Genomic DNA, 12,993 nt, shown 5'->3' with positions numbered 1-12,993 from the left:
TTGACTTCTGACCCAAATTCTATTGGTGGTGTGCTAATCAAGGTGTAGAATAAATACAAATATGTTACTACCTCTTTGTTTCACGCTTGTCCATTTTGATCGCATGGATGTCATCTTGATTAAGAAAGATAAACAGTATGTGTTTCCTTGATAAGTTTCCTTGGCGATGCGATGAACATTATGTATTATTTAACAACTAAATTCCTCATTCCCGCAAATGACTTTGAGGCTAGCTAAAGTTATGGAAGTGAAATATGCATATAAAGTTGTGAGGTTTATATATTTATTTTTAACTAATAGTTCATTTTAAGTTGAAAAGCCTTTCCTATTATTCTCTTTTCAGCCATGCTTTTCATGCCAGAATGTAAATGAGATAGCCAGAGTTTATTCAGATTAAGGTAGACTGAAGCAGGACTTAAAAGAGAAGGGATAGCTCATAGAGCTTTTTCCCCTGAAACAGGCAGCAGGGAGTGATGACGTAGCCATAATGACACTGAACGCGGAGATGCAATTGACAGCATAGAAATTAGTGTTTTAAATTTAAAGAATCAGCGTTTAAAATGAGCTGTGTGTGAAAGACAGTTATCATTTAGAAGAGACAATGTTACTGTAGTATGCGTTTTACAATGAGCATTAAAAAATTTTAATTTAACAAATTTTAAAATAACAAATAAAATACGCTACTCTTAACATAAAGTTCCCTTTTTTTAATTTGCAGGGATTGTTTTTTTTAAATGCCTGTTTATTTCTAATCATTTCTTTATCTGAGATTTAATTAAAAGAACTCTACTACTGCTTCTAAGATAACTATAATAACAGCTATTTAAAATTAATCAAAAAGCAACCTTAAATTGGCATAGTTTTCAAAATTTCTGCTAATCTGAGTTTCAGCCTAATTGTAAATTTTACATTGGTATATTTCCCAATTCAGTATAATAACATATATATTTTTTAATAATTTTGTAACTTAGGCTTACATCAATATTACATTTAAATAAATACATGTAAGATTGTTATTTTAATTTAGACAAAACAACTTTACTCACAGTACCTAAAAAAAATTATTTAATTTTTCAAAAGTGGGGGTTAAGGAGGCAGGTCTTCTTATGTCAATTACTTTAATTTATTATTATTATATTTTATCTAGAATGCTAAGCTAGCACAACATCGAATCAATAATAACACAGGATACAATAAAAATAACTTTAACAATAACTTAACAAAATTAGTTCTCATTTGAAATATCCTTTACGCTATTAACTTCTAAAATGTCATCTACGAATACTTCAAATCAAAACATATTATATATACTTTCTTGTACAGTCACAATGCAACTACAACTTGTTGAAATATTATTTATTGGCTGCCACATTCGAAGCAATCCACTTTTTGTCTTTAGGGCTCCTTTTCTTTGGGAAAAATCATATGCATTTCTATTTAAGAAACTTATTCTAATAAAAGTTCGCACTCCGCAAAATAAACGAATTGCTTCTCTGTTAACTTCAGGATAATGTTTCTCCAGTTTATTAATTAAAGAGCCAATTACATGCTTCCCTTTATAGTAACCTGTACCATGAACTGCACAAAATATATTTTCGAACTCGTAAACTGTATTCATCTATGAATGGGAAGGTGTAGTCAAACCTCCAATCTATTAATAAGTCCAATATTTTAATTAAGAATGAATAATTTAATCCATTCTGAATTAAAATATTGGTTCATCAGCACTATTTTTAGATATTGTTCCCAATGATGGGTCTTTGTTTCGCACACGGTAGGCAATATAACCTGCAACATATGTTAATGCTTCTTTTTCGGCGGTCGAAAATTGTCAGGCGGAATTCAATTCTAATTCCCAAGATATAGGAGAAGGTTCCATAGGAAAAAGTGGAAGCCATAAGAAAAAGCGGTTTCTCAGTAATTTGAAGCAGTGCGCTAAATCTGCAAAAACCCATATTTTTTTTCGTTTGCAATACTGTATTTGGAAACTGAGAACTATTAATCGAAATCTGTAACTCTTTCCACAAAGTACTAGATCATCCTAAATCAGACACTATTGCTTTCCCTTCTACTCCAGATGATTGTGTTTGCGTGTGTGATTATGGCAAAGCTTCGAGGGCTATCTGCCTAAGGGGAGGGATGCCTTCGTGGAGGACTTTCTAAGGGAAACTGGCTCGTATACACGTTACACATGGGGAAAACCACGAAAACGCCCATGCAGCCAGCCCGTTCGCGGGATTCGAACCTCGGACCGAACTACCAGTGTTCAGCGACTTTTCCGCCCGGGCGCTGGTGGGCCCAGATGATTGAATATGTCTTTTTCATTCGAGTGTTAAAATAAAAAAAATATTGGTTGTTTCCACTGCGAAATGAGACCTCTGATTAAACCAAACTGCACTTTTTGAAAAGGACCGAGAATTTGGTCCAGTTTAGAGTCATAGCTAAGTTTTGAATCTATATGCATTTCGTCGAAACCGAGAACGCATATTTTTTCTACAGAGTTTAAATATTCGCATCGTTCCTTCATTACAGGAAGAACATCACTCTGAATTCTTGAACTACATGAAAATTTAGCGCACCATCTCTTTAATATGTTAGTGCTAGGTAAAGGAATTCCTATTTTTTCTTACCAAAAACGTTGCTTATAGATGCCAGAGCTCTTATGACAATGCAACGTGAAATATCTTCACTAGTCCACCTGATTTTTTCCTTCTTTTCTAGCAATGCGTTAATCTGCGTCTTTGTAAAAATAGGCTTTAGACCGTTTTTCCTAATTTTCCGATCCGTGCTATTTTTTCCTAAATTTCGCTCTTTGGGATTTTAATTTCTAAATTTCCGATACAAATTTCTTTCTAGATATCGTCCACCTTCTTTGTCGCTGAGCAAACATTCTAAAATTTTTCTTTTCTCTATTTTTCAATATTTTATTACAATTTTCTAAGGATATTATTTTGTTCTTCAAATTATCAATACATTCTTGTTTATCTTTACACTTAGGGCATTCAGGGATATTGTCACTTAGGACATTGTCACATGTGAATTTTATTTCAAAATCATTGACATTTGATTTATTATTGTCAGCTTCAATTTCGTTCTCAGCTTCAAAATAAATTTTCTTTGGTATTAATTCATGTAGTTTTTCAAAACCACTCTGCATTACTTTTCTTTTCAAATGTCTCCGATTTCTTGGTGTTGTTTCGTTTATTGCATATGATAAATTTACTTTCGGCACAGTATTGCATTTCAACAGTTTCTTTTGCGGCAATCCAAGCAAGCGATTTCTTATGTCATCTTCATAATCACTGCACAGAAAATGTTCGCCATAAATTCTTGCGTTTTTCACATTAATAGAATCCTGTCTTCGACATTCATGTATCCATTCTTTCGTCAAAAGCAAATTGTCCTTTGGGAAAGCATGAAATACAATATCTCTTCCTTTCGTATTTCTATAAGCGTTACGGCACGTTGCTACAGCACAAGAAGCCATATTACATAAAGGATACTTTAAATATAGAATTTAAAAGGAAAGCTGACTAAAACTATATCTATATATATACAAATTATTAAATATTTGCATTATTAGAAAACAAATATGTATTGTAAGGATCTTAAGTTTTACTAACGTTTATTTTATTTTAAATCTTTACTATCACTTCTTATTTTCTACTTCCGGCCAGAATTAAAAGCGTTAACTTATTTATGCAAAATTTGTCTGGCGAACGCCAAGTACTTAAGTTGTGGCTTTTGCCGAGCGAGAGAGAGGAAGGAGTTAGTCGAAGCAGGCTGCTTGCCTTAGAAGTTTTACTCGGTTGCTGGTTGCCTTCCAGGCCAGAGGTTTAATCCTCTTGATAATTTTAAACGTATTGTAGTGTTAACAGTTTTCTGTACTACATACGGCTTCCTGTTAATATAAGGCCAATCTTCCACGTTTATTATTCCAAATTTAAGTTATAGTTTAGTTATATTTTTATATTCTTACGTTCAGACCACAAGTAGTTGGTCTCTGTATTCCGAAGTACGGAAATTATTGTAAAGAGTGAAAAATAAAGGGTTTTGTATACCCTTCTTGTGTATCTTGTCTACTTCCCACAGTTATTGAACATAGCTTTAGTAAGCTCCCTGTCCCGAGTCAGGTCCCTGCATGTTCCCAAAGAAAGTAAGACGGAACATTGAACCTGATAGTATGATTAAAATTAATTTGGGATATCCGACCTCCAGAAAATAGTTTCGCAAATGAATGAAAGTACAGTTTTAAACGCACGAAATCAGAGCAGGTGCAACACAGACACGTCAGATTACTTTCAATTCATCCCCTCCATGAGGCTCGCGTCGGCGAGGAGTCGAACAAAGAAATGACCTAGCCCTTCTATTTATCCCTGGACCGAAGAGCTACTAAGCAAGAGTTTCGGAAGTTAGTTTCAGAGAGCGTGTCTGCCTATTCCAGGCCACGTTGTGCTGTGATTATTAGCAACAGCAGCGTTGATGTGTTCTCGCCTTTAGGCTTGTCTCGCCGGTTACTATAGACCAGAGCTCTTCCTGCTCGTTAAGCATTCTGTGAGCCTTTAGGCTAACCTACCACACCCTGAAATTATTAATTGTTACGTATTTCTGTTAAGCCGGAAGTGTTGGCTTCCTGTAATCCAAGTTGGGTCATTTGCTAATTTTGTGTTCGAATAAAAGGGTCTTATACACCCTTCTTCTGATCTCTGTTTAGTTTCATAAAGGCTAGAAGATAACTCTTTAAGAGTTTAAAAGTTTACGTTTGCAAACCGACATAGACTTTTCAAAATTACCATTCGGCATCATTATAGACTGACGATGGCGTTCTAGTGACTAATATGCAGCATTTCTGTCTCAGAAATAAGAAAAGATACAGAAAAATGATAAATTAGGGAAATGTACAACATTACGCTACAGTTATATATTGATATTTTACAGAAAAAATGGCGCAAATCTTTTTGTTACCATTGTAGTAAAATAGAATGGCATGAAGTGACACCACTCCTAGAAATAAAGCTAAAGATTTAAAGTGGGCAACCATTTTTGTTCGTCAGAAATTCATGTTGTGTGCCATGTTAAAAGTTATCGAGCGAAGAATATTGAGAAATGGAACTCGAGTTCGATGAAACTGGACAAAACGGAGTTATGCTTCTTGTCTGATGAAGATTCTGTACATTGTATCCTATAAATACTATTCTTGCGTGTGTATGTGTTTGTAATGGGTTAAATGCAGTTATTTAAGGGCCGGATATGGTTGCATATTAATTACAGTTATTCAATTACAGTACCACTTACAGTTGCGCAGGGTCCGGAACAAAATGGTCGCTTAGTCTGGCGCCTTTTGAAGATTTCTCGCCGGGTTTGGCGACCAAAAATTAAGCGCTGAAACAATCGCGACCTTGGCGGTATTTCGCCAGTTTAGCGAGGTAGCTATTTACCTCAATGTTAAATAGACTTGTCCCTGTAATCTTGTTTTTCAGGCAGAACATTGTCTCTTTAGACTTTTTATGTTATATTACACAAAAGATATGCAATTTCATTAAACTTATTTACTTATATACAAAATTCGTTGCACTACGTTTGCGTTAAATGAGATTTTCATATTTTACTTTTAATACTCTACTTGCTCCATTATTTTTCTGCAAAATATCTTTTCCTCATAATTTAGTGATGCATTCTTACATTCTAATTTACATTTTTCTGAGAGAATATTGCTCACTTCCAAATTTACCTCAACAATGCTGTTGTCTATTTCATCTGGTAGCGCATGGTCTTTTTATTAAACTAATACTATATTTCCATAGCTATAATAGCCTCCCAGGGACAAGCGGTAAATTCCTTGAACACTGGTAGTTCGACCCCCGGTTCAAATCCCAGCGAATGGGCTGGCTGCATGGGAGCTTTCGTTGTTTTTCGACGTGTAAAGTGAATGCGAGCCATTTTAACTTAGAAAGTCCTCTATGAAGTCGTGCTTCCCTTCGCTTTGGCAGGTAACCTTCGAGGGTTTTACCATAACCTAAATAACGCAATCGAATTCAAACTATAGCTATTATAAAATACACGATTAGCTAATAATAGCCAGCTACTTTTGTCAATATTTGTCTGAATGACTGAGAATTCAGTGGATCCTTGTATACAGGGTGTCCCTCTGATTGATGTTACAGCATTTCGCGGTTTGCAGTTACAGTTTTCCGAAATAAAATTGAATCCAAACTGAGAGAATAAAATTTTAACAAACTTAGTGGACATTCAAAAATAAAAAAAAAGTTCGGAAAAAAAATTGGTTGTTGGAAATTTAATATTGCAGTTTAGATTTATTTTAGTTTCTCTCTCTCTCTCTATTATTTTTATTCCCTATCTTTCTGTCTACTTACCTGCTTATCTATCTAACTGTCTACGCATGCAACAAAAATTTAGATGTGGTGACAAAGAAATGATACAGCAAGTGGATAAAGACACACTTGCAAACACAGACGATTTATTCTTAACAAAACACACGTAAAACAAACATACACAGCTACGCCGATGCAAGATACATGCTCATTCTGTAAAAATTACATTTGTGGTTTTCATATATTCATTTCTTCATATTTTTCAAATATTTGATATAAGAAAAGTAAGCAGAGCCATGTTCACAGAACGGAGATGTATTCTCCCGCCTTCTCTTAGCATGCTCTCGTGGTGTAGTGGTCAGCATACCCGGCGCGTAGTCGAGAGGTCCGTGGTTCGAGTCCTGGCGAGGGCATTGCTCAGTTTTCATCTCACCTGCTTTCAAAATGTACCTAATCTCTCTACAGTGGCGCCTGAGCTAAAAAAAGTGGTGGATGATGATTCTCCACCGCCAGGATTTGGTGATTGTGTTCTCTAATCTCCAGTTGAGCTTTAAAAGGAGAAATATATAAGGTATTTTTCCAGCTTTCTTAACATGCCTTCGGGGTGAAATGGTCAGCACGCTCGGCGCGAATTCGAGAGGTCCGAGGTTCGAGTCCCTGCGAGGGCATTGATCATGTTACACGTCTCTTAGCATCAAAAAGCCTAATGTCTCTACAATGTAATGCATAAATTATAACTTCAAGGTTTGCCTAAGAATTATATAGTTATGAGTTCACATTATTCCTATTCAATAATTATGGTTTGGTTTGAAAATTTGAATAATATTATTGGATGAACCGTAAGTACATGAGCGTTATATGAGAATCATGACAAGGGTTAATTTTGAAACGACGCAATTTAGAGAGATTTATGACATGCATGTCATAATATGCATGAAAAGAAGTATACTGTAAACGAAGCACCAGCAAGGAAGCCTAAAGCAAGTGGAAACTGCGTAATGTCACACAGTGATTTCGGAAATTGGAGAGTAATCCACAAGACATCTCGATTTTATAATAATTGTGAATTCTATGCAATTTTTGTTAGCAAAAAAAGTGCTAATTATAACTCGAAACAGAAGATTTGAGTTTACTACATAGCTATTAAATTGAATAACATATTGTATGTAAACAATCATAAGAAATTTAGTTAACACCTAAATGTATATGAACAATATCTGATTTATGTGCAAGTGATGCTAAAGAGAATTGAGATATAAAAATAGACTTTAGAACTTATGCACTTCTCATCCTTAAATAAGTACAAGTACGAGATAATTTACTTTCCAAATAACCCAAAATGTCGCAGATTTTAGACAGTAGGAACGAAAAAAACAAAAATCGGACACTTGAGTTAGTTTATAAAATTTAAGAGAGTAATTGACATTGAAATGATATTCAAAAACTGTTCTCTAAAATAGCTTAACACTCTAGGGCTGTTCGCGTAAACGCCCAACGTCAGTAACAGTTACAGACTACTAATGATATACTATTTTTATGTCTATTCATGAAACTTACCATAAAGGACAAAGAGTAATATTATTTTATGGAGTTATTTTAACCATATACGAGGAAATTAGGCTATTAAATATCAATTATTGCATTAACACAAAATATCATTTTATAAATAATTTTTCATTTTCTGCTTAGCTGTATCTACCCATGAAACTACACATTTTTAAAAGCTTCTGCTATAAAGTAGTCGAATGTTTATCAGTCATTGATGTTTAAAACCTTAAACAAGTTTGTTTAATTTCCATTACCGCAGTTAAAAGAAAGTTTATTACGTGTAATAAAGTAAATATAATGAAAGTTTGACTCTTATAATACATTTTTAACGATAATTTCTAAAGATCTAATTAAAGCAATTTCTTATATTAAAATCAAATTTTATCAAAAGTAAATTAAAAAAAAATATTTTTTGCACTACTAAACTAAATGAGAAAATGTTTGCACAAAGTACATTAAAAAGGAAAACCGAGATAAATTAGTATGTGTAACTATTACTTCTATGATATAATTTATAAATATACTTAAAACTAAGAAGTATTTAAATGTAAATAACTTTGAATACATATACCAAATTTAATATCATCAAAATAAAGGCAAGATCTATGATTACCGAATGAACGTATTATTATGTGTGTGTATCTATCTATCTATCTCTTTCTATATATATGTCATAATAAAAGCACAAGGAAAGACGGAACACTGTAGATGCGTGATTAGACCCATATTGAAGAAGAATTTGATTGCGTAGTATGCTAGTAATGCTAACTTTGTAATATCTAAAGAACTTGGCAGTCGAGGCAGTTTTAAGTCGAGGCAACTGATATTTGTGGCCACAATCACTTGGTACTCTAGTCGTGCCTTTCCACAGAAGATTTACATTTTTGATATTGTTGAGATAGAAAGCAAGCCAGCGAAATTACATCTTAGCACAGTAGAGAGCAAAAGCTGAAGTGCGTAGTTATGAAGGATGGAAGCACGGCGAAGAGAAAAGTTTTGGTTTACAAAGGCAGTTTCAGTTTCCAATTATTACGTCATCAGAATTGCGCGGGCCATATAGTGATCTAGAAATGACGCAATGCAGAGAAGTTATTACGATTTTAGTATTGAGAGGAAGAATTAATGTTTATAATTTAAACTATAATTCTGATTCATATATTTTTTCTTACATATTTCCCCCCTTCAAAAAGAAAAAGGCGTAGCGACAGAGAAGCCTTTTTAAAGAGAAAGAGTTAAAGCACTAGTAACTTCATCTGGAAAAAATCATCTGCTCTAAAATAAAATAAAGATATGCTGTTAAAAGTGAAAAGTCCTGAGTCGTCATTTTTCTCCGTGGTGCAATCATCCCAGCTTCGTCAACCATCTGCCAAAACGTGAAATGGAATAGCCTCACCATTCACCCACGATGTGTTGGAATAACTGAAAACATTACATATATATACATAAAATCCCATGCACATGTATATAATATTTTAATGAGAAGTTTACCTGTCTCGAATTTTATTGTTTCCCAAAAACTGGTCTGCAACTTCTTCAATACCTCCCATCACGTGATCTATAACCTAAACAAAAAGGAAGTGAAAATTTTATGAAAAACAAATTAAAAAGTAAAGTTATATTTTTGTGAAAATTAGTCACATTAGAAATATGGTTTTTGATGCGATTAGGTTCTAAATTTTTCAGTAAAGTATAAGCATAATGAGACCAAAGCTATTAGCAAAATTATGAAAAATGCCTGCTATTAACAAAATTATGAAAAATATGAATAGCAATAATTGAGACCAAAGTTATATCCCTGCTATTAGCAAAATTATGAAAAATAGAATAGCAATAATTATTTAAAACTGTAAAGAGCTGAATTTATTCAAAGCTAATTATTTTTCTGATCGAAACAATTGATAAATACACCCCAATATTAACTTAAAAAATGACGAAATTCAGTAATTATTTACCATTAATTTCATTTGCAGTTAGCACGAAGCAGAGTTGCATTTTGTTAACTGTTCCAATACTAAGACTTCAAAATTACAGAATTATTTTCAGTAACTTTAGCAATCTTTTCGTTTGGAGACGATATTTACTAATACAGTGCAAGTAGTATTTTACTAAGATCGGAGAGTAGGCATGAGAGTGGAAATGAAAAGCATGGTTATACTATGAAGTAGCAGTATAAGCAAAACATTATTGCAGAAACTATTAAACGCTGTAATTATCTCAGTTAAATGTCATAGTTTGGCGAAGTGTGTAATGAATATGTTGTTATATGAATCAATGAAGTACAAACGAGGAGGGGCTAAGGTATGCAGTGCACTGCAGTTACTAATCCGTAAGAACCAACAGTGATTGAAATATTCATGAGAAGCTTGATTACTATTCATTACAGGATAAGTTATAATTTTTTAAGTAATCGAATTAGAACTCAGGATATGTTGTGGACCACTGTATTTCATTTTATACTGCCCTGGTTTTCAAACTAACAGGTGATATATAAAGTTATAAAGTGATTATGTTTGTACAAAGCCATTAAACTTTCGCTGACTAATTATTTATAGTAATTATATGCTGCCGAACGAAAAAAAAAGGTAATTTCCTGAAAGTATTTGTTGGCTAGGCAGATAATGCGTGCAAATCAAATTATACAATAAAAATCATAATCAGTTCTTGCACATCATAAAAGAGAACATATTCGACATTGTGACATCGACAAATATTCGACATCACGCACGTGCACGACATCATGCAACTCACAACATGAAGTTGTAAGATGGAAAGTAGTCCGATGTTGTGAATTATAGCTAAATAATGTCTTTAGATGATGGCCAGACATGGCGAGTTATAGACTCGAAGTAGGTCAAACATGGACGTCTCAACAGAGTTGAATACCCTTTAAATCATGACTTCAGGCATAAAGAATCACTCTTCGAGCATCGTCAACGGTCAGATGTCTTGCTATCAAGGTCGTCCGAGGATGACTGGAACGTCTAAAGATGTTATTTGTCATTGCTAACTTTTAAACATTCAGCTTTGGACCACTTAGCAATTATAGCTATTCGAATAATCCCTAAACTGCCCTTTTTTGGCCCAGAATATCATCTGTGAATTTCTGCGTAATTAACAGAATCTTTGGCCCATAGGTATAAAGCTAGGTGCGGCCGTTTCTCATGTTACCTCCCCAAACAAGTAAATAGTCGTCAAGGAAATAGGTAACTCACACGAATATGCGATAAAAGTTTGAATCCGTTTTCAAGTAAAGGTATGCCCGGAATTTCTATTTAAACTAAACCTGGATTCATCTGTAAACAGTAGTCGGGACAAGGTTTTGATAATCATAAAGAGGATAGCACTTTCATTGCTTTTCATTTGGAAACGCAGAAAGTAAGACGCAACGCAGCTTCTCATCATATAAAACAATGCTTGAATAATGAATATGACTACACATAAGAAGTAATTCTACTTAATTAAATATAAATGGTGTTAAAAGGTTCTAAATGGCATCTTAAAGTTTCTGTTGTGCCAACGGTGACAAAGAACGGTCTTCAAATGCTGTATTTAACCTCTAAGAACCTCGATCAATGCGTAAAACGTTCTTCGCAATTCCTGAAATCACGTTTTGAGGGATAGTCAACTCTTTAAAGGCTTACAAATGTGTTTGACTGGACTCGATTCAAAAGACCATTCGCTATGTTAGCCTTCTTCGAAATGCTGGTCCCTTTAATGGCTATGTGATCGAGACTGCTGAACGCTGGAAGTCCGACCTGGATTCGATCGCAGGCAAATGGAATGATTGCATAATTTGCTTATGTGCTTTTCCCCGTGTGTAAAGTGAATACGAGCCATTTTACCATAGAATGTACTCCCCGAAGACATTTCTCTGGGCAGATATCCCTCATGTGCTTTGCCATCTTTCTAAATGATATCATTCTGACATGATTATCAGAATCTGACTGTTTTCAGTCTTATAGCTCTACGTTTAGCCAATAATGTGCGAGATGTCAATTATGTTTTGCTTTTGTGATTATTGGCATTCACAGTATTTGAAATTCTGTATGCAGAGATAATTTTTGTGTTTAGTAGACTATAATTGCCAAAATTCCTTTATTCAGGATATGTAAAGAAGGTGAAGTAAATCTGAGTTTCTAGTAAGAGGATATGCAGAAAGATGCATTACTGCAAAGCACGCGAGCACTATTCGCTTAGTGGAAGGGATGTCTTCCGGGAAAAAAACTGACTTGTATAATGTTTTTATTCACTAGATGATTGACAGTGGTAAGAGAAACCGGAAAGAAATTAATTACTTTATTTAAGATTTTTCATCAATAACAAATGAATGAAAGCTCTGACTATTGGTAACTTGTTCTAAGTTCGATTCTCGATGAAAGATTTAGCAGCACTTTTTTTGTATGTATGTGTATGTGTGTCTTCTCCACAATCCAGGTTTTTTTCAGGAAATTATTCACGAAGACGTCCTCTTCAGGACAGTAGTTCCCGGATGCTTTACCATAATCAGTTATCCAGCAAAACGTTTTATAATGCTAAGAGCAAAGTAATTACCTTTGTGAGAAATGTTATTCTACCATTAAAATCATAAAATTTGAAATGAAAATGTTCTTATTCTTAACCCTTAAATTGACAGATTTGCGCATATCAACGATTAAGTGCCCAAAATGCGTAAATTACAAACTTAGGTGTTTCAGTTAAAAATAGCTTTTCACCACTCTGTTTTCTAAGTTACAGTATAATTAGTCAAAGAACTGTAACTATGATTAATAGAAGGTATTACAGTTACATGAATATTAGACAAATGAGAGGCAGTGCATACTCAAAACAATTTACCGACAACTCTGAACAGTTACTATTCTATAGTTAACGTTTTTTATACGCATCCGCTGACTATGGGAAATGATATTGTGCAAAATGTATTAAATTTTCCTGTTTGTACAGACAACAAAAAGGTGACTGTGCGATCCCTCAGAAATGGTAGCAGATTGTGTTAAATTACAGCGAGCTGTTGTATGTTCAGTCACGAGTTTAACGAGTTTGTGAGTTTCACACCAATTTTTAAGAGTCCTTTTCTAGTTTTTGAAGTAGTGATTTTTAGTTTGTGTGCCTTTTT

The 12,993-nt window shown here is 34.0% G+C and overlaps 1 protein-coding gene across 1 annotated transcript in view; it reads right to left on the bottom strand.

The window, feature by feature from the left end:
- LOC118182204 (Na(+)/H(+) exchanger protein 2-like) overlaps positions 1-12,993 on the bottom strand; it is a 267,934-nt gene that overhangs the window by 31,833 nt on the left and 223,108 nt on the right. Inside the window, exon 7 of the mRNA XM_035351522.2 lies at positions 9,369-9,442. Within this exon, the coding sequence (XP_035207413.1) occupies positions 9,369-9,442 (74 nt within the window). The remainder of the gene's footprint in view (positions 1-9,368; positions 9,443-12,993) is intronic.

Source organism: Stegodyphus dumicola, chromosome X2 (genome assembly GCF_044657685.1).
Source record: "Stegodyphus dumicola isolate Sdum_Otavi_A_Nest chromosome X2, ASM4465768v1".
NCBI lineage: Eukaryota > Metazoa > Arthropoda > Arachnida > Araneae > Eresidae > Stegodyphus > Stegodyphus dumicola.
Note: the sequence above shows the minus strand (reverse complement) of the source record. Positions and strands in the feature narration are given on the sequence as shown.